Raw genomic sequence first — 26418 nt, forward strand, 5'->3', positions numbered from 1 at the left:
CAAACAAATTAAGCCTTGAAATGAATTAAATCATGAATTACATTCTGCATGATAAAATATAAAGATTTCACAGTGATCTTCTGTATTGTTTTTTTTAGTTACTACTGCTAGTCTACATTACTGTAGTAAAACCATGTTACTTTACTACATGTATACATGTGAGGACGAGTATAGAATGATTCAAAAATTAGCTAGTGAATATGTGCATATTAACAGCCTTGAATTAACCATAATTTAATATTATTACCATAACATAACTAAATGTTAATAAATTAAGTGCATCAGCAATCATAAATCAAAGAACAAATTTCACCTAGGTGACGAGGATCACTCGTCGCTTTGTGTAATTTCCAGTACGAAACAGGCAGTCAGTTTTTCCTGTTGCAAAATACATTTTGCCAAAATCGCATTTTATAAAAGATGCTACTGTATGCACAGGCTAACTAAGTGTAGGCTATATGGCTATGTATTGGCCATGACTAGATGGCAAATGCTGCCTATATGGGGAGGCTGCAGACCTGGAGCCGGCAGATTTACGCCCCTGGCAGTTTTACGCCCCTGACAGTTTTGCGCCCCTGTTGTTCCTGATGCGTCCAGTAGGGGGAGATAAATAAATATTGTATGACGTTATATAAAGGATATACGGCGAAATAACATAAAACAACGCTTGAAACAAACACATTAATAATAATAACCGCCCCGACTTTTACCATTTTTTAAGTATTTGTTTATTTAATTAATCGTTATAGACAGTGGAATTATCTGCACTACAACGCTTGAAACAAACACATTAATAATAATAACCGTCCCGACTTTTACCATTTTTTAAGTATTTGTTTATTTAATTAAACGTTATAGACAGTGGAATTATCTGCACTAAGGATTAAAACATCCAGATGTTAAGTTGGGCTTCACTCTTCACTCAGCCTACAGAAGACTATTTGTTTTTGTAAATTTAAAAAAAAATAATAATACACATAGTTGGATCAGATGGACAAAGTAATGATATATGACCAACTGTAGAATTAATTGTTTTAAAATGTTTTACATACAGGAAACTGACTAATATATGTTGCTGTGAATTTATATACATTTATGTATTAACCATATAGCCCATTAGACATACAGTACTGTGTAATCATTTGGATCCTCAATGAAATATCTGCAGTACTATTCACAATTGGACATCATACAGCTACAGAACAGTGTCCTACATAACATTTAATGAAGACAAACACAATTTAACCCTTTTCTAAAATTCCAAGGGCCATTTAAAAGAAAGAGACAATGTTGTTGTTCAACAAAAATTATTTATTTATTTACACAATGTATAGATAGGATGACTGTAGTTGTTCATGTATAGGATGACTGTAGTTGACTCTCCTATGGCTTGGCTCTCTTCTTAAGTTGTTTTTTTTATCTTCATGTCAAAGTGCTCTCGCTCACTGATTAAAAATAAATACAAAAGAAGATAAAGTTGAATAGTGGTAGAAACCATGGTTATAAAATAATGGCAGGATGTCATGTTTGAACATTTTTTACTTTATAGAATCCTTACAGTACCTTGCGTCAATGACAGGTCCTCGCAGAAATTTCTCCTCAGCCTCCAAGATGGACACATGTCCCACAACAGAGAGAGCACAGATGATGGACTATCAGAGAAAGAATTGAGATTCATCACACCCCAAATAAGCCAAGCATCATTTTCCATGTTTAGTTTTTTTAACAAAATCAAAAGTGCCTTTTCTTTAATAAGCACAAAAACTATTATTTTCAGAGCAATGGTCTAACATTATGGATAAACTATTTGACATTAATAACAATTTGAATCTGACACCATGCAGAGCACAACTAACACACAACACCTACCTCTGGAAAAAGGACATCCATAATGAATCTGATCCGGTCACTGTGGGGGGGGTGTGTGTGTGCTGTCCAGAATAGAAGTCAGGTGAGTGAAGATAACATCAATTTGCTCCTGATCTTCAATGAACAACGGCACAGGAACTTTCTTGGTGGAACGCTTGGAAAAAGTGTCAAGCCACTTTGATTTTTTTTGTCCATTGATGATGGACTGTGCAGAAAAAATTGAAAATGACATTGATAACATTTCCACATATGTGTAAGTTGTTTATTTACTAAACAAGCTATTGGTTTAAAATACATTATTGATGCATGTACCTTAATGTGGTTATCAGTTCCTCTTGCCACGATGAAGTCCACCAGAGCCTGGTTGGCCAACGTTCGGTTCCTCGCAGCTACAACATGTTGTGGCAAGTCATGTGTTAATCCTGGAAAACACCTGTAAAGAGGTCGTAATGTCCCTTCAGTCAGGCACCTTGCCTCCTCGGTCCAGTGGGCGAACCTTTTCCCATGCCTTTAAAAAAGAAAGAAAAAAAAATCTACTTTGTTGGACTCCAATAGGACAACTCTTGTTATGGACAATAAACAGGCTGCATTGATCATTTAAATGTTTAAATTTAATTTAAATGGTTTGAATGTAGGTTATCTTGAATAGAAATTTGGGATTGCCATATGGACATTGTACTAGGGAGATTATGAAAACAATGACGTCATGATTGAGGACTAATGACTGCTGATGGTTTATTCCTTTTTTCTTTTTTTCTGTCTGTGCTGTAATGCCTCAGTTTGGTCAGTTATTTCTACTGACAAAGAAGGAACAATGCACGAAACACTAAAATGAGATGTAAAGAAACGAATACACATACCCCTCTGTCTCAAACCGCTCAATTAGACGTAGACACCACCACTCCCTGATTGCAGGCATGTCAAGCTAACAGAAATTGAAATGTAACAAGGTTAGTATTTAATTAGTATTGTTAGAATTCAATGACCAGCAATTAAGTACAACTTTATAGCAACCTTCTAAGAAAGAAAATAGAAAACCTTACCGAAGTAAAATTGAATGGAGTGTTCAGCACAGTGTAAAGGGCATTCTGAAAAAGAGTAAAGATCGATTCGATTTCCAAAAAATAAAAGAAAAAAATAGCTTTAGTACCGGTAACCTGTTTTAATATCTTACCATGAGCATGAAAACTCCACAATCAATGCTGTTGTTCTGTTGAGGAAAGCCCTTTAGGAAACAAGTATATTAGAATTTGAAATAAAAACATATAAGAGCTGAAAGTATGAACAGTACTATTGTAATTATGCGTCACCACAATATCCAATCCTGTGACTTCTGTCCACTGTCCAGGGTCGAGACGCTGTGCAATACTCCTAAGATTTGGGTAAAAGAAAATTAACAAAGAGTTATGAGGAGTCTTATGTTACAAAGCTTTTGGTAACAGCATATTATATGGCCATAAATTAAACCAGCATTTTTTATCCTCTGCTCACACCCATTTTAGTCTATTTTATCCCACAGAATATGGGTGCTTCATCCACAGAGAGGCCTGATTTTGCTTTGCTGGTTTAATCTTTTAAGATAGAAGTTTCTATCTAGAACAATGTAACCACATGTTACATGCCATAAGAACGTGTTAACTGTAAATTAATATGATAAAACATACTGTTATAGCTAAAAAAAGGACCCCTGAAACAAATGCAACCGCATGTCTACATTACATGCCATAAGAACGTGGCAACTGTAAATTAATACACTAAATCATACTATCATAACAACAACAACAACAAAAAAGACAGCTGGAACAATGCAACCGCATATCTACATTACATGCCTTAAGAACGTGGCAACTGTAAATTAATACACTAAATCATACTATCATAACAACAACAACAACAAAAGACAGCTGGAACAATGCAACCGCATGTCTACATTACATGCCATAGGAACATGGCAATTATATCGTAGCTGTGGACCTAAAGATGTCTCTGTACAGGTCATCTCCAAAACCAGACTCATGATTACTACACAAGGAGTCTAGTAGGAGGATCTCTCTCAAGAGTGGCTTCAGTACCTATAGGGATGCATAATCAATGGTTGTAGCTAGGGAAAATAGAGAGTGTTATGACAATCCATTTCATGTTTCATTACCTTTGCTTTATGATAGAAGGGTAAAAACACGCCTCCGTAAAACCAACATAAAATAATAATCATAGCAAATAATAAGTCTCAAAGCTGTATAAAACGTGATCCGCAAATATTTTTTTAAGCTAGACTATAACGTAAAATCTTACACATAACAGATAATGATCTGGGCCGGCAGCCTTTGTCCAAAGGGGGAAAACAAGGGCATCTTTCATGTCAGCATCATCCTAAAACACACAATTAACAAATATGATTTTTTTTTTTACTTCCGACTTACGGTAGATGTCAAATAGCATAATTTATGCATTCAATACTCACTGGAAAGTAGGCTAAGGGATCTACATTGTCTTTCCATGTAGTAACGACATACATATCAGCAGTATATATGTCTTTGCCCTGTGAGAGCAAATGGAAATATTAAGAAGACTACCACTTGCCATTCATATATGAAAAAAAAGTATAAACTACAAATAGCTCATTTAAAATCATTTGAAAAAGATTTATACATGCGCCAGAGCATCTTCATAAATTAGTTTCATGCAGGCATTTCCAATCTGCAAGAAATAATCAAAATAGTTAGCACATAAAAAAGTAAGTTCTTTCCACAAACAAAACAAAGAGCAAACATTGAGCCCATAGCTTTACTTTTTTGGTGCATGAAAAATATCTACATGCAAATGTTACCACTTACATCAGACTCCATTTCCCTTCTTAAACCGAGTGTCCAAAAATCTTCTCTTAAGAGGCATATTGCTCCCTCCTTCACAATGACCTCATCCGCCAATCGCCTCGTGTCCAGGATGTATCTGAGCTGCAAAGGACAAAAGAAAAGAATGCTTCATATTTTGTTTAAATAGGCAACTTGTCTTGATAACATTTTTAGTTAACACAAATTGTGAATGTTACAATAAAGGCTACTGTGGACAGTATGTTTTAGCATTGATAGTGAAGACATGAACAACTACCAATTTGTCTTGTAGAAGATTATGAGGCTTCATCCATGGTTGAGCTGAATACTCATCTGCTGCATCCTCCACAATCATATCCTCATCCACTTCCTCCATGTTCACATCTGCAGAGGTTCCTATGGGAACAAAACGAAACAATCTCAGTCACAATTAATGAACTGCAATGGAAAATTACTGTTAGTTAGTGCAATTTTTTTTATCTATACCCATGCCTGTTACAGGGGCATCATAGTCTGGCAAATCCATTGTTGCCTCTGAACCACTAAGGTCTGTAAGGCATGCAAAATTAGATTATTAGTTAATTACACAGAATACAAATCCAATACAATAAATACAATAATGAAATGACAGATGTAGACGTCAATAAAATCAAGTACAATTTATATCAGACTTTGATATAAAAGGGTTAATTGATGAGTTTGATATTAAAAGATGATATAGTATTGATATAATAAATATCACATGCAAATAAGGAAACATTACATTGTACATCTCAATGCTTAGCAATAACAGATTAAACAAGTGCCATTAAGTGGCTTGATCCTCTACTGTTACTTACTGGTCACTTGGCGTACGTCTGTTGCACCAGATTGAGTAGAGGACTCCTCTGAAACAGCTTAATTAGATAACACAAAATATTGGTACATGAAAACATCTGTACAAGTAATATTTAAAAGCAATTTTAAAGTGGTAAGTCAGTAATTCAAACATTACCAAGAACAGCCTGGTGGTTGATGTTCAGCACCACTTCTGTCCCAAATACTTTTTTGAAGGCCTCTAGTCTTCTCGAATTCTTCAGACTGTTGTGGTGGTGGACGATACTTCTCATGAGGAAGACGTGGGTTGATGGAAGGGTCATGTTTAGAAAGTAGTTATTTTTCTTTAATTTGCTAAAGAACTGCTCCGCAACCTGGCTATTCACTTTACCAGCAAGTTGGGCTACAAGACCAATCTTGCGGAGAGCATCCCGTTCGTCTTTTGAATTGTCTTCATGAAATTTGTCATTTAGGACATAGTGCTCTGCTGAGCCTGTAATTGGGTGGCCATGGCTGTCTGGGACTTGTTTTTTTATATTAAGCCACGGCAAGGAGATCTTCAGCTTTCCCTCCTTTGCCATCTTTATGTTGGCATCTGTTGGGTCAGCTAGACGACCTTCGTGTGGTGTGAAGGTTAACGTCTCAGGATTGCGAAGATTGGTGTGTGTAGCCAGTCCCCGTGCGAAATCATAGATGACTACATTAGGCATGTGTTTCCATGAGAGGAGGAGATCTGCAAAGTCTCTCGGACTCTCTGCGCGCAAACAGCATTTAATGCTGTACACAATTCCACAAGGGCACATGACCACAGCCCATCCACCTGGAAAAAAACATCTCTGTCAGGTAGCAGTAATGAAAGTAAAAGGCCTACAAAGGTAAAGTGGCAGTCACAAACATACCAAAACAGAAGCATTTGTTTCTTACCAGAGGCACCCCAAATCTTTTCAAATATTTTGTCGAAAGTCTGTCTAGATTTCATCTCAGAAGAAAGTCTTTCTAGGAGGTCACTTTTTGAGCCAATGGAATCAACACCACATTCCTTGCAGAGTTTCCTTATCACTGACACCTAAAAAACAAATAAAAATACAGTTGCAACAAAAATACTTACATGCTACTAAGCCAAAGAAACGCTTCTTGCTAGTTGCAGAATTTAGAAATTAAATCAGTTTGACCTTTTGCTTATAAAGCTCATTTTTAAGTCTATCTTCAGAGACAGTGATTTCACAAAGCTCAGCTTCTTTGGGTTGGTGGATTTTTTGGAACTCTGTGTTGAGGCACTGACTGGACTTTCGTGTATATCTTCCAATCCATGGTGCCCAAAGGTGGTAATTGGGGTGGACAGAGAAGGGATTGTCACTCTGTTCTTAAATAACAACAGAAAAAGCAAAATTTTCAAAAAAAGATTGTAAATAGCACACCAAATATCAAGAAGTGGCACATAAAAGCAAGATAATTACTTTTTACAAAGCCACGACCAATCATTTGCAGGGCCAGTTTATCCCAAAAGTCGTCCATATCCACGTGTCCATCAAAATCCTTTGGTGGTGGTTTGATGTCACTCACTAACAACATTCAGAAAGAAAACATATTAATAAGACGACCTGTATAATGGAAAACATTAGGTATATGTAAATTGCCGAAATATGCACAAGCAGTGTCAATTCACCCAGAATGTATTATTTGTTCAAAGCATAGAGTATCAATAAGCTCTATGCCGACACACTTACATGACATGTTGAATGCTCCTTTTTTGTGGAGATCCATGATTACAATGGGTGGATGATCCCCGCATGTCACACAAGAGTATTCATACTCGTGACTTGTGAGTGCCTCAAAATGGAGATAAGCATGGAGCACTGTTTTGGCTGGAGGAAACTGTTCCCCAATGGTGACCTCCAGACATTGAACGACTCTCCCGACAGCGGTGTGGGCCTATGATTTAAGATAACACAAACAATAATTTTTATCCACTTCTTTAAAACCTCGCAAAGCACTACTTTTAATAGAGGTAATCGTAAATTATTTAAGATAACCTAACCTGTAGCATGTTTCGAAGATGTAGGCATAAAGGGAGGTCAAGAATGATGCTGTTATTAAAATTGTGCAGGCCATCTTTCTACTCTTGATATCTGTAGTGGATTCCACATTGGTGGCAACATTTTGAGTAGGTGGCAACGTCTGAAAAATACCGTATTAGAAAATGAAGCCATACTAAAATACCATTTGGGACACATTCACAACTGATGTCAGTATGTATTTTATAGATCCTTATTTGCCACAATAATACTTACCATGGATAATTCTTGTATTTGTAAGAATTTTGGCCTTTGATGTGATGAGCAGAGGGTCTGATAAAGGTACATTTCCAGGACATCTATGGCAGAACATCTCATCAGGAATGAGGCTGGTTGGGTATGTGCTTGAAAATGGAGGCAGACGCAGGTTCTCGGGAAGAGCTGCAGGGATGGTCTTGTTGTTCATGACATACTGAATCATAGATTCCAGCTCTTTTGTGGGGGGGTACAGTAGGCCTACATCATCTACACTTTCATGTACTGGACTGGTCTGATCTGTGCTTTGGACAGTCCTGAAAAGCTGATGCTCAGTCTGGAACAGGTGCCATTTTGCTATATATTTATGAAGACAGGATCTTCTTGACCTGGCACAAGGACAATGCCAGGAGTTCTGCTTTACATCATATGTGACCATTAGTCTTCCAAGTTGTGCATAATATGATGCATGTGGCTCATATACTGAAATGCACCTCTTGAAAGAGGGCGTTGTTACCTTTGTTGCCACAGACAAGGGTTTGTTGTCTTGGGTGGCCAAGCTTTGTCTTTCTAGGCAATCTCTCTTTCTTTCACTGCCAAACCATTTTAACTTGACCATTTCTGACAGGGTACTTTCTGAAAGAGAGGGACCATCAACAAATGACTCACAATAGTCCAGTGACCTGAGGTGATGGCATTTGTAGTGGCTTAGTCCACTCCTCCTGGCTAAGTCGATGTCCACTTGACATGATGGCAACTCACATCTGACATTGTGCTCTGCTCCCCAGATTTTATATACAACATGGACTGGGACACTTGAAGAAAGAAAATGTTTCTGGACTGCATAGACACCGTTAGCTCGGTCTATGCAGTCAGAATATAGGTGATGACTTGATGTAATGTCGTCCCTAGATTTTGTGTGTTTCCTCTCCAGATGTTTTCGTAAATTTTTTTTTGGAATAGTAATGTGGCAAAGAGGGCATTTTGTTTTAATAACTACGCTGTTTCGTAGTTGTGGTTTTATGAAGGACCTACTGGCAGTCTGGGGAGCCACATCATGGATGGAGGTTGACGTACTGACAGTCTGGGGAGCCACATCATGGATGGAGGTTGACGTACTGACAGTCTGGGGAGCCACATCATGGATGGAGGTTGACGTACTGGCAGTCTGGGGAGCCACATCATGGATGGAGGTTGACGTACTGACAGTCTGGGGAGCCACATCATGGATGGAGGTTGACGTACTGACAGTCTGGGGAGCCACATCATGGATGGAGGTTGACGTACTGGCAGTCTGGGGAGCCACATCATGGATGGAGGTTGACGTACTGACAGTCTGGGGAGCCACATCATGGATGGAGGTTGACGTACTGGCAGTCTGGGGAGCCACATCATGGATGGAGGTTGACGTACTGGCAGTCTGGGGAGCCACATCATGGATGGAGGTTGATGTACTGGCATTCTTACAGCCTTTCAGGTGGGCCACAAAGCGGTCACGTCTTATTTTTATGGAGGAACAATATACACAATGGTAGTGTAATTGTGACACACAACCTAGACCACACCGGTGGATTGTATAATCTGAAAGAAAAAGAAAATAAAAATCACTCCCTTTCTTGGATTCTTACTTCATGTGATTAACTTAATGTTTCAGAGAAAGACAATACAAAGCCAAACTTATTTGTTAAACTTATATGTGCCCTTACAATGTTGACATAACTTTATTTGAGTAATACTATAGCATCAATCATGCATATATTTAACATCAACATTCATTACAACATTTTTTGAAAAATATATAAATCACAAATGATGCTACCTTCATGGACTACTGCCCTCGAAAAGTGAAGCTGAAGATGCGTTTGTACTTTACTTTTCTTTGAGGGCTTAAAAATTGCAGAAGTACAGAAAGGACAGTGATATAGGGAACAGCAAGAGGTGCATCTGTTAAGCGCAGGTAAGCTGCAACCTCTCTGTATAGTTATTTCTTCACCTGAAGAGAGAATACAATTTTCGTTAGGAGAAAAAAAAAGATGGGTGTTTCTACCAGTTTAGAGGGAGAAATTGTAATTTTCTTAAGTAGCTAAAGCAAACACACAACTTTATGAGATGCAAGTTAAAAATATAACTAAAGACAGAGTATGATAAAACACACATTAGGTGCACATACATTTTAGTCCAGATCAGTAAGCTTTTTTAAGAAAACTGTATGATATACATTAGAAAATTAGATCAACTCATTTAAAAGAAACAACTCAAACCAAAATCTACATTTAAACCATATGGGACCAAAGTTTTTAATGTGGGCTTTGCATTGTGTATGTATGTATTTTATGACAAAATATTTGAGTGAGTGTGCAGTTCATCTCTTTACTTAGAGAGATTCCCCATATAGTACAACTACAAATGCATGCATACATGCCTATTATAAATGTGTTTGTGTACACATCAAAAACTAACTCATTATTAACACATTTCCAATATCCACTCTAATGTTGCTCCAGAAACCACGTGGAGTACGCTATGTTTAAATGCAAAGAGTAAACAGGGTCTTACCAGAAGATGCCATGTCACGCAAGCTAAAGTCAGACAACATAAAAATAAAATTTAAATTAATTTTAAAAGTGAGTGAGACATAGCGGGTAAAGAGAACACTAGGGTAGCTTTTAAACCGATATGTTGTTAAGTTAGCTAAGTTAGCTTAGCAGAGCATCAACCTGACCGTCAAATGTTAGCCAACTTTTTATTCTCTCGAAATAATAGAAACTTTATTAATCTTTTGAATTTATATCGAATCTTATTTAATCGATTATAAATAATAAATATTGCATCATTACAAAACAATTAACAACAACAACTTTAGCAAATTATTTAAAATAACGTTACCTCAATTCGTGTCGCTTATAGCTTTGGTCTGTTATGATATAGGATTGGATTAGGCTCATATAACGTCATACAATATTTATTTATCTCCCCCTACTGGACGCATCAGGAACAACAGGGGCGCAAAACTGTCAGGGGCGTAAAACTGCCAGGGGCGTAAATCTGCCGGCTCCAGGTCTGCAGCCTCCCCCTACTCAATGCTGCTAGCCTATACCTCTTTCTCAGGTCCGACAGGTCCAACTCCCAGTCCCACATGTCAGTCAGACATCAAATAAATAAAATATGAGCTTCTATGGACAAAGTATTTAGTACTTATTCAAACAACAAGATCTTTATTTACCCTTCGCAAAACTTCATTCAGCAGCTGCTGTCTGATGTCCGGCCGCTGCAGAGCTTCAGTTGATTCACTGAATATAGTAAAAGGGGCGGAGTTATCAGGCTTACCGACAGTTTGAGGACTGAACAAGATTTGCACAAGCTCTTTTTAAGAACTTTCATTGGCTAAATATTTGTAAAACAGTCAGACAGATGTAAAGGGTGACCAATAGCATTGATTAATAAAAAATAAATAAAAATAAAAAAAGGGCACTTCGCATTGTAAGGAGAAAAAGGGCATGTGCTCTGCTCTGCTCCCTACCTGTGCACGTGCCTGCACAGGATTGTCCTCGAACAGAGCACTAATCTGTTTATTTTTAAGTTACACATTCTACATTGATTAATACGTTTTTTGTCAGACTCAGCCAGAAAAATAATCTTATTTAGCAAAATGGTCTCATTACAATTTTCCACCAAATATACTATGCTGCACGCAAGTTCAAGCTAACTCAAAAACTTGCGTACACGAGTTGAGACCTGATGTGAGATTTGATCATAGTCAACACTCACGTTCAAATTGATAAAAGCCAAGATGTGCGTGGAAACGGTAGTATACTCAGTTTACTGATGTACGTTTGTTTCATAAATGAGGGCCATTGTGTATATAAAATTTAACCTTAGATCTTAATATTGAAAAAAAAAAAAATGTTACATCAGACCATCAAATTAGCAGAATTCCTACTGTACTTCAACCGACTCCTGTTCTGCCCTGTGAGTTCATTGGTTGCACTCAAAATCATTCATCCATATTAATTATGTTTATAAAGTGCATAGACTGTATCAGGTAATTCACATTTGTCAGTCTCAGTGGAATCGCAGTTCAATCTCAAGGATGCTTGTCTTTCTTTTTGCACTCCTGATTTGTCATAAACCTTATATAAAGGCTGAAAACCCTCTTTGTCAAAAAATGGGAGACCCTAAGTATCCACTGCTTTTCAAGAATGGAGACGTAACTATTGGAGGACTTTTTTCAATCCGCAGCATAGAAATATTGCCTTCGTTTGATTTTATACAAAAGCCCCAGCTTCTATCATGCTCCAGGTTTGTAACATTGTATACTATTTGAGAAATATTATAGAAGATAAAGTGTTCAATATCAGTAGATTTTTATTAAATATATATTGCAGATTATAAAATATATTTTGAATTTATAACCACAAATTACCATAAAATCTGGAATATTATGGCAGTGTGAATTTGAGAGATTTCCGGATGGCTCAAATCATGATCTTTGCCATTGAGGAGATAAACAGAAGTAAAAGTTTGCTCCCAAATGTTTCCATTGGTTACAAAATCTATGATAGCTGTGGTTCAAGACTATCTTCTATGAGTGCATCTATGGCACTGATGAATGGTCATGAGTTTGCAGGAGGGGACAGATGCCATGGACAGTCTCCTATACATGCTATTATAGGAGAAACTGAGTCTTCTGCCACAGTGATTCTGTCCAGAACTACAGGACCATTTAAAATCCCAGTGGTAAGGATCAAAAACATTAAATGCTTGACATAATTACCATACTGATGACAGTTTCAATGTTCCCTCTCCTTTTTTTTCTCTAGATAAGTCACTCAGCCACATGTGAATGTCTAAGCAATAGGAAAGATCACCCTTCATTTATCAGGACTATTGCTAGTGATTACCACCAGAGCAGAGCACTTGTATACATAGTCAAATACTTTGGCTGGACTTGGGTGGGAGCTGTGAACAGTGACAACGATTATGGAAACAATGGAATGGCCATATTTCTTAAAACAGCCCAGGAAGGGGGGATTTGTGTGGAGTACTCTGTGAAATTCTATCGAACAGAGCCAGAAAAACTCCAGAGAGTGGTAGACACTATGAAAAGAAGCACCACAAAAGTGGTTGTTGCATTTCTTTCCCGTGTTGAGATGGTTAATCTACTTGAGCAGCTAAGCATTCAGAACATTACAGGCCTACAAGTAATTGGCGTGGAAGCATGGACAACTGCAAAAAGTTTGATCACTCCAAATAGTTTTCGTGTTCTGGGAGGATCACTGGGGTTTGCAGTGAGAAAGGTCAACACTGAAGGGTTTTCAGATTATGTTATAAAAGCATTCTGGGACACAGCTTTTCCATGCTCACAGACTGGGGGTAATTCCCCTCAAGATAATTTAAATTGCAGCAGATATAAGGATCTACTTGTTCTGAAAAATTACAATGAAGATGTGCCTGAGCAAAGATATGCAAGCAATGTCTACAAAGCAGTTTATGCTGTAGCTCATTCACTGCACAATCTACTCAAGTGCAAAGAACAAGAAGGTTGTGAGAAAAATCTGACAATACAACCACAGCAGGTAAGAAAAAAAGAAAAAAAGATTTGGCTAGAAAGAGGGTAAAAGAGGGTATTTCAGTTTGACAATGTGTTAAAACACCTACATTTTCATGTATATTTATTAGGTGGTTGAAGCTCTGAAAAAGGTCAATTTCTCAGTAAAGTTTGGAGATCGTGTTTGGTTTGACAACACTGGTGCCACGGTAGCCCAATATGAAGTTGTGAACTGGCAGCAGGACTCAGATGGATCAATCCAATTTAAACCAGTGGGATACTATGATGCATCATTGCACCCTGAACAGCGCTTTGTGGTTAACATTAAAAATATAATCTGGGCTGGAGGACAGTTGGAGGTAAATAGTAACATGTTGGATTGAAAGTAGCTAATGTGGCATGACAAAAAAAAAAAAAAAAAAAAAAAAAATCAAGGACATTATTTAGAACATTAACTGGCATTGAAACAGTACTTTTTAACGCAGAAGCCAAGATCTGTGTGCAGTGAGAGCTGCCCTCCTGGCACTAGGAAGGCTGCACAAAAAGGAAGACCTGTCTGCTGTTATGACTGTATTCCATGTGCAGAAGGAGAAATCAGTAATGAGACAGGTAATCTTCAGCACATCTCACACTTTCAAAAAAAATTAGTTAGTTGCTATTTTTGTGTTCTTCTTCTACTCTTCAGGATTCAGTTTATTATCAAAGGAGTTCAGAAATAAAAAACAACTTTCTTCTTATCTCTAACTATAGTAAACACAACTTCCTTTCCAGATTCAAATAACTGCAAGCAGTGTCCAGGGGAATACTGGTCTAATGCTGAGAAAAATAAATGTGTGTTAAAGACTGTAGAGTTTCTGTCATTCACAGAAGTTATGGGCATAGTTCTAGTCTTTTTCTCACTGTTCGGAGAAGGATTAACTGTGCTGGTGGCCATCCTGTTTTACAGCAAGAAGGACACACCAATAGTAAAAGCCAACAATTCAGAGCTGAGCTTCCTGTTACTCTTCTCACTAACTCTGTGTTTTCTCTGTTCACTTACTTTCATTGGTCGGCCCACTGAGTTGTCCTGTATGTTGCGTCACACAGCATTTGGGATCACTTTCGTCCTCTGTATCTCCTGTGTTCTGGGGAAAACAATAGTGGTGCTAATGGCATTCAAGGCTAGACTTCCAGGAAGTAATGTCATGAAATGGTTTGGGCCTTCACAACAACGACTCAGTGTTCTTGCCTTTACACTTATACAGGTTCTTATCTGTGTCCTTTGGGTTACTTTATCTCCTCCATTTCCCTACAAAAATATGAAATATTATAAGGAAAAGATCATTCTTGAGTGCAGTCTTGGTTCTACTCTTGGTTTCTCTGCTGTACTGGGTTATATTGGCCTTCTGGCTGTCTTGTGCTTCATTCTGGCTTTTCTGGCTCGCAAGCTGCCTGATAACTTCAATGAAGCCAAGTTCATCACATTTAGTATGATCATATTCTGTGCTGTATGGATCACATTTATTCCAGCGTATGTGAGTTCTCCTGGAAAATTGACTGTAGCTGTGGAGATATTTGCCATTTTAGCCTCAAGCTTTGGTTTACTGTTATGTATATTTGCACCAAAATGTTATATAATTCTGTTCAAGCCTGAAGAAAATACAAAGAAAAATGTAATGGGAAAGATTTCACTTAAGTTTTAATAAAAAATAAGCTTATGAAATATAAGCTTATGATATCATATAAAACACAATAAATGAATGAAAAACTGTTTATGAGAAGGCCACCAGTGGAAGGCTGGAGTTCTTCTGGATATAGTTTGTAAACTCGATGATGGTGAGATCAGATCTCCATGTGGAGCATATCAGCTGTTGTCAGACTCCTTATGTATACAAAATTTCCTCTAGAAACCTCCACCCTATTTTGAAAATACTAAAAAAGAAAGAAAAAAGAAATCACTTCCATGCATTAATCTCTGCTTGGATGCTGTTACAGGAAGTATTTGAGCCATTCTAACTACATAAAACACAGAAGATGCACAGCCTGTCACATTTTGTCTGTGATTTGGTTATTTTTCTATGTTGAGTCCCTGTGCCCTTGGTTGCTATCATTAGTTGATTGATCAGTCCAACCTGTGCCTTTTCTTTCCCCTCTTATATTCTGTATATTGAGTTTGTTGTCATCAATGTAAGGTGTGGTTTTCTGTGATCCTGTGTCTTCCCAGGTGGTTGTTGAGGAGATTCTCCACTTCTATGTAAAGTGCTTTGAATGCAGAGAAAAGTGCTATATAAATGAAAAAAAAATGTTATAAATTCCCAGATCCTAGTGTTTTGTTTTGATTTAAAAACGCCTGCATCGTAACCCTCAATTATAATGAAATGTTTTGAGAAAATGGTCAAAAAACATGCTTCCATATGTTACAGCATTTCTACATTGTCTCTAATTTGCAGATGGGTGTGTATATAGCCATTTCTTTATATTCTATATACCAGTGGTATTCAAATGGTAGACCCCAGATCGGTTCCATCCGGACCACAGGATAATTGCGCCATTTCATTTCTATCCCAGTTGGCATTAAATGTAGTTGAAATAATGTCAGTTTTGGAAAAAAAAACTTCAATTCAACATCAAAACAACGTTGAACACCAAATCACTGAATAGGTGTTAACTCACTACTGATTCAACATAGAAATATCAACAAATTTTGAGTTGTAAGTCCAATCAACAGTATTTTTAGAACCATGACTATTAAACATTTGTTTACAATATATCAGTAGAAAAATAACGTAGATCAATTATTGTAACTGTTGAAATTGTGTTGATACATAAATAATGATACAACGTTGAAAGATCTTTAACATTTGTTGAGTCGTGATAAAAGCACTTTCTACATCTCCCGGCGTGGCCTACTTTAAGAGCAACTCCAGTCCAATTGTGCTCTCAAGTTTTAAAGACAGGCAAGAGTGGTGTTTCATTAGTTGGATAATATTATTGTTAGTGTTTTTGTTATTAATAATTGCTCAGACTTGCAGAATATTTGACACATGGCACTGACAATTGACCCAAAATATTGTTCCTCCTGCACCATCTCCTCCCATCTCAGGTCCGTCAGCTTGCACCTGCTTGCTTATTTCATGTTAGCAGGATTAGATCGCGACTGATACGTGAAGTCCTTTAGCACAGCGCGACATGTAGCCTAATTTCTGAGATTTTTTTTTTCTCGTGAAACGATCGTCAGGACTCGTGAGGGTGTCGTTTATACATTATTATTTTGTTGGAAATGCACATTAATGTTTGATTCGATGTTGGGCTTTAACAGCAGCACAAAATGTTTACATTGCCCTAAAATTCTTTGCGAGTGGCTTCCTTTACACTATTGGAGATGCAGAGAACTTGATAAGCTTTCTGTCGTGCCATTCGCAAAGTTTACCTAGCGCTCTTAGTTTCTTTCATTTTTTTTTTTTTGCCAACTTAGGGTATATTTACTAATACTTGATTAAAATCTTGTTAACATTAGTTAATGCACCGAACTAACATGAACAAACAATGAACAGCTGTATTTTCATGAACTAACATTAACAAAGATGAACAAATGCTGTAACAAATGTATTGCTCATGGTTAGTGCATGTTAGTAAATACATTACCTAATGTTAACTAATGAACCTTATTGTAAAGTGTTACCATAATTTTTAATGAAGATAATGCAATGTAGAGACTTTGGGGCCAAATCGAACACAAATTAATCTCTCATGGGATTCATGTAAACGTGATTCAGCGCTCTAGATCTGGAGCTCACATTCCATTGACTGGATGGCTCCAAAAGGTCTGCTTTGGGGGACAATAACCCCCCCCCCCCCCACCCACCCAAGAAGACTTTTTATGGTCCTGCAGACCAACAGAATGCCGCAGAAAGGGGGCACTCCTTTGATCCTGGACAAAGATGTAACCCAGATCTCCTTTTTCTAACTTACTTATCAGCAAGAACTTTGCTTGACTTTTCGAACATACCATGACCTCACTGTTGAGATCTGAGATCTCACACATAAGATTATTAAAACTCAAACAGAATAATTCTTGGACTCATAACTATTAACTATTGTGATTGTTTATAACTCTAGAGTGTGAATGCCTCGTGCTTCCTATCAAAAGAATCATAAACTCTTAATTCAAAAGATGGCTTTATTGAAATCTGTGTAAAATGCTCTGTTTTATGATTATAATAATCTATTTAACCCTTTGATGCGCAAGCTATGGATACCCCTTCTAATGCGCAACATGGGTCTAAAAAGATCCGTATTCATTTCCTATGTTATTTCTACGGAGCCCGGGAAGTCACCTGTGGGAAAAAAAACAAACAATCCGTGACGACGGTTTTGCAATCCGTCCGCTCAGTTTATAAACCGTACTCACGGATTCTTAAACTGTTCCCTCGGTTTAACAAATCATGCTTACGGATTAATAAACCGTACCCACGAGTTCATAATCCGTGCTCTCAGATTTGTAAACCGTGCCTTCAGTTTTTGAAATCTGTACCCACAAATTCATAAACCGTGCCCACGATTTCGCAATCCGTTCCCACGGGTTTGTAAACTGTACTCACGGATTTGTGGCTCGATCTCATTTTCGAAGAACACCAGTCCAGGAGGTACGTTGTTAACGAATCTTATTGTATATTGTTTTATTGTATATTAAGTGTAATATAGGCCTACATATACAATTGTCTTAACTGCGTCTGCATGCTTCAAGTGATTCTCAATTGTAGAGGGTATGGGGTGGAATAGCCTATCCGATTGATTTAAAATGAATCGAATGACTTGCATCAAAATCTTTTGTTTATTTGTGATAATCTTAGCACTTTATTATTATTATTATTGTGTAACCTGTATTATGACTGACATTTTAAGTAGTTAAAATATTATTGAAGTGGGGATAGGAAAAGAAAAGTTATTCTAACTTCTTCCTACCCCCTTTGAACATGATTGTTGTTTGGACCATCTGTAGATGATCTTTTTTTCTTGATGTTGATGATTAACTATTTATTTTTATTTTTTATTCAGTTTTTGCTGTTGTGTTTTTTTTTTATTTTTTAACATGTTCAATAAAGAGAATAATAATAATAATGACTGACATTTGACTAATTGATTTTTACCTTTTTTTGTGTAAGTTTTGGATTTATGTCTCTTCTAAATATGTTGCCTAAAATGTAATGATTATTATTAGTATTATTATTATTATTATTATTATTATTCGAAATTATAACTAAATGAGTTCACTTAATAATACAGTAACATGTTTGTCATAAAATAAATTATCAATGTTTTATTTTTATGGGCTATAACCTAATAGTTTGGATTAAAAAGGGCCTATATTCTTTCCATATATTTTGCTTAAAAATAAAGCATTCATAAATTAATTTATGATAAATATATTACTGTTTTAAGTGATCTAGACTCACTGTCTTAAGTGATAGACTAATTTATAGTTATAAACTAATAATAATAATTATTATTCCCTTTAAGCGTTAAGATGCAGTTAAGACAATATTATGTATTCCACTTAATACACAATAAAAAAAAATGTCTAACCTTCTAAATAGGTAGCCTAAATGTAATAATAATAATAATTATTATTTGAGTTTATTTTTAATTTTTATATAACCTAATCTTTTACAGTTTTGGAAATGTGTTTGTGTTATATTTCTTTTTTCATATGTGAAGTCTTTTTTGATTATTCTATTATACTGAGGTTACCCCCCACCCCCCCAAAAAAGGACTTTAAAAGAAACAAGTAAATTAAACCATCACAATTTAACCAAGTAAATTGTAATACTCCCCAATTACTCTCTCTCTCTCTCTCTCTCTCTCTCTCTCTCTCTCTCTCTCTCTGTCTCTCTCTCTCTCTCTCTCTCTCTCTCTCTCTCTCTCTCTCTCTCTCGCTCGCTCTTTTTCCTTAGGCTTCCATCCACCTTCAACTCATCATTTATTTCTTGATGGACAGATTTGGACTAATTCAACATTACTTTGACTTGGGTCTAAAGTATGAAGAAATCCTTCAAATTTTAAGTGTTAAACACAGGATTATTATCAGCATGAAGACACTTAAACAAATCTTAGGTAGAAATGGACTATTTCGCAGAAAAAATTATGACAACTTGTTTGATGTTATTCAGTTTGTTAGAGAAGAGCTCCAAGGCTCAGGAGCATTGCATGGATATAGATGTACAGTACAGTAAATGCAAGGAAAGAGGACTTCATGTGCGTAAAGAAGACATTCGCCTCATTCTGTCCACTCTTGACCCATTGGGCACTGAAATGCGAAGAAAAAGAAGACTGTACAGAAGAGCGTACTTTTCAAAAGGCCCCAACTTTATATGGCATGTTGACTCTTATGACAAATTGAAGCCATTTGGCATTTGTATCAATGGAGCAATTGATGGATTTGCAAGGAGAATACTATGGTTGAATGCATACTGCACAAGCAGTGACCCTCAAGTCATTGGGGGTTACTTCCTTGAGACAGTAAGAAGTCTTGGAGGGTGTCCTCGAATCCTGAGAGCAGATATGGGAACAGAGAACAGCACCATTAGGGATATGCAGCGTTATCTGCGACGTAGCGATGATGATCCACTGGCTGGAGAAAGAAGCTTTATCTATGGAAAAAGTACGGCCAACCAGAGAATTGAGAGCTGGTGGGGTATTCTTAGAAAAGAGTGTGTGGACCTTTGGCTTGAATATTTTCACCAAATTAAAGATGAAGGCAAATTTGATGGCAGCTGGTTGGACAAGAACCTTGTTTTATTCTGTTTCCTGGGCTTGATCCAGGTAAATAATGATTCTCTCTCTCTCTCTCTCTCTCCCTCTCTCTCTCTCTCTTTCACACACAAACACACACACGCGCACGCACACACAATATTGATTTAACAAACATCATTTAACAAGATCTGGATTCCACCAAAGACACTTGGAACAGCCACCTGATTCGTCCTTCAAGGAACCGCCTTGTACCCCACGGTCGACCAGATGTCATGTACACCCTTCCTGAATTATATGACACAGAAGACTACATATACCATGTACCGGTGGCAGACTGTCAATGTAGACTTCAATACAATGAAGATCAATGTATCCATCGCTCTGATGTTGCTTGTGATGAGGACGTCTTCACCCTGTGTGCACACGTCATGGCCCAACATCACCTCAGGCTTCCCAAGGATAGGAAACACAGCATTTGATCTCTACCTTGCACTAAGACAAGAACTTACTACAGTGTTAAATGTTGTGAGATAAATACATGCTGAGAAATCAATCAGTATTAAGAAAGTTATTATGGACTGTACTTAAATTCTTTAATTATTAGAGTTACAGTAATTTCAGGGTACACCAGCCAATGTCAGGTGATGGCTTTTATCTTTTTTTTTTTCTTTTTACATTATTCATTGGTTTCATCTCTTTAATGTTATTGCTGTGATATTGTATACTACATATTTGATTAAAAGATGACAGAATTTATTTTGTATCCTTTGTTTATTTTTATAAACACTGTATTCAGTTGAACATCTTTAAGCAATAAACTTCTAATTAATAAACTTTGAACATTGTTGCTTTTGTAAACTTTGTAAGGACAATTTTTCTTCTTTTTTAGAACAATGTAATAATTTTACTTTGAAACACTGCTGTAACAACATTTGTGCATTTTATATTGTAACTCATTATATTGATGTGCAAGTATAAGAAAACAACAAATAACAAATCCTCTCAAGAAAACTGCTGCTGCTGCTGCACGTACTGTCTGACCACCTTGCACAAACACAACATTGAGAATAATATTAGATAAAGATAATCCATGAATATAACAAACATTTATATCCTTACCTCTATGCAATATCCATCACCCACATGTTTGCCTCAAGTACATTTGCAAACTCCTCTGCTAGCTCAAGGTACGAAGTGTAATTATTAGGAATCTCCAACACACATCCACAGGTGTGGGACTGGGGACTTCTTGTGAATGAACTGTTTGGCTGCACAAACCGGACATTAATGAACTCTGTCACAAGGAGGTCAGCTCCTACCAAAAAACATAATTCAGTGAACAATTTAAAGTGTATACATAACAATCATATATATTCCAAAACATCAGGACAAAACTTTTTTAACTAATCTACTTATTTTTAAACTAAGTATAACAGATAAGTATATCATTAGTATCAGATCAATACCATGTCATATTCTAATGTATACAATGATAACAAAATATCTTAACTAATCAATCACCTGTGCAAAAACGCAGAAACTTCTTAAGACGAACATCATTGGAGTTCTTAATGAACCTTTCCAGATAATCCATGATCTGGCTTTCTCTGTTGTTCAATGTTTCATGTTTTAGTGTGGCTACAACTTTCCTAGCTGTAAGGCTGATCATCACTTCATTCAGTCCTCCTGGTGGCAGTTTCAGCTTTTTCAACACTGGATTCCAACACTCTGCTATGTAAGCTGGATCTTGCACAATTTCTTTGTGTGCCACATCAAGTAAGATCTGCTTGGCATTTTTTTCAGTGATAACAAGTTTAACATTATGAGCTTCCAAGAATTCGACCCATTCTTCTCTTTCAGAGACAGATGTAAAGTCTCTAATTGCTTCTTCAACAAGCTGCTTTTCCTCTTGAGGAACCATCTCCAAAAATACTGTAAAGAGCTCATCCTCATCAATTTCAATTCCAAGGCAGTAAGACAGAAAAGGCTTGACCAACACAATTGGAAAGTATTTAACAGTATTGTAACCAAGAACCATCACTTTAGCTACATTTTCCCATTGGTCTTTCATATCGTGTCTGGTCATGGGTACCTTTAATGTGCTTCCTGTTGTACATTTCATGTAAAAAGTACCCCAGTATTCACTCAATGCATCTCTGAGAATCCCACCACTGTCTTCTCCTCTTTCAGTACTACCGTTAGGTAGGACCATCTCAATTTCTACAAGACTAGTATTGATAGATACTAAGCCATCTGTGAAAGCTGCATTGAGATCTTGGAAAATATTTCCCCTGCGGAGCTTTAACTTTGTGGCCTGTGGCTTATCTTGCACTATTTCAACAGGGTCCATTGGTAGAGTGTCATCCAGTATTGTACTGTCTTGCAAAACAGCATATCCAAACTGAATTTCTTCATCAACTGAAATTGAGCTGTGCATTACATTCATTGTATCTGGTTCTATTAACACTATGCTGTCTTCTGGCCAAAATGATGAATCATCGATGGAGCTGTTGTCCTCAGTTATGGCAACAGGTTCTTCAGCACTTTCACATGCCACAGCAGAGATAGAAGGGCCTTCAGTGACATACACATCTACTCTTTGAATGTTTGTGTCTGTCCTCTAGCAAGACCAACACATTCTCACCCCAAGGCGTCACCTTTGACCATGCTTCAATATTTGACGTTTTAGGCGCCCTTTAGCGTCACATACATGAAGGAAAGCGTCAGTTAGGGGACACGGTTAGGTTTAGGTATGGGGTGGGGGTAGGGTACACGCGATACTAGGGCGTCATCTGACTGACGCTAAATGGCGCCTAAAGCGTCAGATATTGAAGCATGGTCAAATGCTTCCCAAGGCGTCAGTTAGGTGACGCCTTGGGAGTGAGAATGGGCTGGCAAGACAGGTACAGTCTCAGCATTTTTACCTTTCTCGTTTCATATTGTTCGCCTAATGTTGTTTGTGGATCTAGTTCTTCTTCTGTGAAGTCTCTCAATTTCATCTCAAATTCATTTAAATCCCCAAGTTTATTTTTTCCATTTGGAAAGAACAGCTTCTTGCCACATTCCAAAAGTTCTCCCATTGTAGCAGTCTTTAAAGCCTTTAAGTGTCTGGTTCCACCACCTCGTTTTTCTTTTATTTGGACAAAGGAGCCACGGACCTCTTCAAACAGTTCCATCTGGTAACTTCGCTCAGTTTTTTGGGCATTTGAGTTTCCACTGAGTTTTTCTGGACGATTATCGCAATGCTTCCTCTTTCTATCCCGCTTTCCTTGCAATTTTGACATGAGGTTTTCTGTGGCTTTAGATACTGTGGTATTTCCTTCTGCAGCTACTTCTCTTCTGCAGTACTGTCTTATTGCTATCCAGTCTCCAAATCTGGGGACATATGTCAGCAGTTGCTCATCTGACATACTATTGACTGCATAACAGTCAATCTAAAAGAAAAGAGAGATGAGGAGGGGGAACTTTTTTTATTTCATTAAAGGGATAGTTCAATTGAGTAAATTATGACAGAATTAAAACATTTTCAACTAACCTTTAAATGAAATAAAAAGAAATATTAATAATTTATTATCTCTTTCATTATTCATTTTGATTTTAAGACCAACATATGGTACAATTTCGCTTTGAATCCAGTTTTTCAAGCTTGTGGATATTATTGTAAATTATTAAAATTTATTTTCTGCCTCTTAAAGGAACACTCCGACTTTTTGGGACTTTAGCCTATTCACCTTATCCCCCAGAGTTAGATAAGTCCATACATACCTTTTTCATCTCCGTGCGTGCTATAAGTCTGTTTGACGCACCCACCGCTAGCCTAGCTTAGCACAAAGAAGTTTCACAGAATTCCAACTAAAAACGCTGACTGGATGAAGAAATGGCTAACTTACTCTGGATATTGATCCAAACACACCTAAATAGATTATCAAGGGACATTATGTTTGCTCAGTACATTTCAATGAGGACGACTATTTTGAAAAAAATGGAATTTGCCACACGGACCATAATGTGCTGAAGGATACGGCCATCCCATTTATAGCACAGACAGGACAAGTGGATCACCTGCGGCTGAGGTAAGAGTTCCGTTATGTTTTTAGATGACTTACTGTAACAGTGCCATTAATGTAACGTTAGTGACACTATTATATGATTAGGGTATGAATATGTTTTTATCTTGATGCAGCGCGGACGCGCTTGGAAAAAAACGAGCGCGTTCACCGCGTTGAACTTGCACCCTGCGCGCGGCGCGCCTAGTAGCCTAAATTTGAAATAACCATGGAAATAACGAACTTGAGTGTGGCTGTGATAGGCTGTGAGTTCATTGTGCAAAAACAATTTGTGCTATTACTTTCCCCTTATTCTATCCTATAGTAATGCAATTATACTGTATATGCTGTTTAATACATTTGGTTCAGCTAATACATTGCATTTAAAATATATTAATTCCTGTAATAATAATTGTTTATTCATGTTCTGTGATATTTATAAATCTGGATGCGTTTTTGGTTGGAATTCAATGAAACATGGTAGGCCTACTGTATTACCTGGTCTCCCCTGTTTATTGTCACAGCTCATACAATAAAGCAAACACCCATGATAAACTATGCTTTTCAATCTAACGTTAGTCATTGCTGACTCTTTACTCCAACACTGAGCGAACTCTCTGCCCCACATGGAAAGAAACTATATGAGGATATATGTGCATATATGAAACCTATATGCAGTTTATATGCACATATGCTGCATATATACAGCATATATGCACATATATGATAATATATATGCTGCATATGTGTGTATATATGACATATATAGGCAATTTTAGGTGCATATATGCACATATATGATAAGATATATGCTGCATATGTGTGTATATGTGACACATATAGGCAATTTTAGGTGCATATATGTGCATATACAGGCCATGTACAGTAGGTCTCCTGCATTGCTTCTTTATATCCACACATAAGTGATATACAAGAGTATCCTAGCTCATGGCAGGATCTGGTCATTTGTAGCTCATCCACTCTAAACAATGCTGGGTTGTTTGAACCCAAATTTGGGTGAAATATGGACAAACCCAAATGTTTGGTTAAAAATGTAATTTCAAATTTTAACCCAAATTCAACTTTCACTTTCACTTTTTCAACTGTACATTTTTTTAATTGCATTTTTAACCCAACATTTGGGTTTGTCCATGTTTGACCCAAAGCATTTTTAGAGTGTATATGTCACTATATTGCTCAAATAAATAAATAAATATTTATATACATATCAGAATGACTTAGTGGAAAAGAAGGAAATGTATAACAAAAGGGTTTGTTGTTTTTTCATTTTACCAAAAAGCCCTTTTTCCAATTTCAAGTCACTTTCCCATACACATCCACACATTCACCGATACATCCACCAAATGCAATGCAAATTGCAATGTTTTCTGTATTGTCTGAATGCAGTTTTTTTTTTCTGGCTGAAAGGTCATTACAGTCAAAATGTAGCAAAAAAAAAAAAAGTGAATAGAACGTACATTCAAATAATCATCATCATCCCACCATCTATCTGAGCAATTCACAGTGGTTAATAAATTCGAATGCTGCTGCACTGCCGATTGGCCGCTACAGCGCCCCGTAGTTGATGACGTCACCCGCCTAACGCTTGACGTTATCCGTATCCGATGAGATGAAGTCAAGTTTCGCGCCGGAAGATAACGGCTGGGAGTAAAAATTGCGATTTCAGCATTGCGTGAGCTTAGAATTATAAGGTTCTATCTCCGTTTAGGGTAGTTCTGAGATATTGAGCATCAAAGTTTTTACATCCCACCTGGCAAAACTGTAATGTAGTAAAATTTTCTATTATAGCTTTATCTATTAATCTTTTTTTTACAAAAATAACACCACACAGGCATTAATAAACACCTAATGGATCAGATTATGTCAAAAACTCAATTTCGACCAAAAGTGGAGATAGAACCTTATAATTCTAAGCTCACGATTGGAGATCCTCTAAGTCCTACTTATCACCAATCGTAAGTATTCCTAATTTTATATTTATTTGCAGGGTGGAAATTGCGGTGGCAGAGAAGTATAAACTTAGCATTTATTTTTTGCCAAACACACCTGTTTCAGCCCATACACTTCCTATGTTGTGGGTGCTAAAATAACTTAGCCGTTGATAAGATTCAATTTAGAATTAACGTGTATTTATTTGTTTCTTTCTGGAGGAATTCGTAGAGGGTTAACAAAAGTCATGGCCTAGAGAACATAACGTCATGAGAATAAATGATACTTCTCTGCCAACGGCTCAAGAAGACAATCGGCTCCAGAAAAAAAAAAAAATACCTGTGGAGTTTGAATTT

The 26418-nt window shown here is 37.0% G+C and overlaps 2 protein-coding genes and 1 long non-coding RNA gene across 3 annotated transcripts; 1 reads left to right on the plus strand and 2 right to left on the minus strand.

Annotated features, from left to right (window-relative positions):
* Positions 1-1154: 1154 nt before the first annotated feature.
* Positions 1155-2030, minus strand: LOC148977359 (uncharacterized). The gene is made up of 3 exons (XR_016145436.1): positions 1870-2030; positions 1564-1652; positions 1155-1445 (listed from the first exon to the last, which is right to left on the minus strand). It is a non-coding gene; the product is annotated as an uncharacterized LOC148977359 (long non-coding RNA).
* Positions 2031-2138: 108 nt separating this feature from the next.
* On the minus strand, positions 2139-5095 carry LOC148977360 (uncharacterized). Its single transcript, XM_089116603.1, has 11 exons — positions 4978-5095; positions 4704-4823; positions 4519-4566; positions 4331-4408; positions 4169-4239; positions 3183-3240; positions 3044-3094; positions 2913-2957; positions 2730-2794; positions 2182-2377; positions 2139-2147 (listed from the first exon to the last, which is right to left on the minus strand). Exons 1-11 carry the CDS (start codon positions 5074-5076, stop codon positions 2139-2141), a joined length of 840 nt encoding a protein of 279 aa, XP_088972729.1. The 5' UTR covers positions 5077-5095.
* Positions 5096-11876: 6781 nt separating this feature from the next.
* Positions 11877-15016, plus strand: LOC120461603 (extracellular calcium-sensing receptor-like). Its single transcript, XM_039649822.2, has 6 exons — positions 11877-12085; positions 12235-12523; positions 12607-13362; positions 13466-13693; positions 13820-13943; positions 14106-15016. The coding sequence occupies exons 1-6, from the start codon at positions 11877-11879 to the stop codon at positions 15014-15016; spliced, it is 2517 nt and encodes an 838-aa protein (XP_039505756.2).
* Positions 15017-26418: the final 11402 nt, after the last annotated feature.

The sequence above is a fragment of the Pimephales promelas genome, chromosome 10, assembly GCF_988280905.1.
Source record: "Pimephales promelas chromosome 10, fPimPro1.hap1.1, whole genome shotgun sequence".
Classification (NCBI taxonomy): Eukaryota; Metazoa; Chordata; class Actinopteri; order Cypriniformes; family Leuciscidae; genus Pimephales; species Pimephales promelas.

Bases quoted from the DNA above. Each gene is read 5' to 3' on its own strand.
- LOC148977360 (XM_089116603.1), bottom strand. From the start codon at position 5,076: ATGGAGGAAGTGGATGAGGATATGATTGTGGAGGATGCAGCAGATGAG. The intron at 4,567-4,703 runs GTAAGTGGTAAC...TATTTCTTGCAG, and splicing joins GAAGGGAAATGGAGTCTGAT to ATTGGAAATGCCTGCATGAA. The intron at 2,378-2,729 runs GTATGTGTATTC...TCTTTTTTAAAG, and splicing joins GAGCGGTTTGAGACAGAGGG to GCATGGGAAAAGGTTCGCCC.
- LOC120461603 (XM_039649822.2), top strand. From the start codon at position 11,877: ATGCTTGTCTTTCTTTTTGCACTCCTGATTTGTCATAAACCTTATATA. The intron at 13,363-13,465 runs GTAAGAAAAAAA...TATATTTATTAG, and splicing joins TGACAATACAACCACAGCAG to GTGGTTGAAGCTCTGAAAAA. The intron at 13,694-13,819 runs GTAAATAGTAAC...TTTTTAACGCAG, and splicing joins GGGCTGGAGGACAGTTGGAG to AAGCCAAGATCTGTGTGCAG.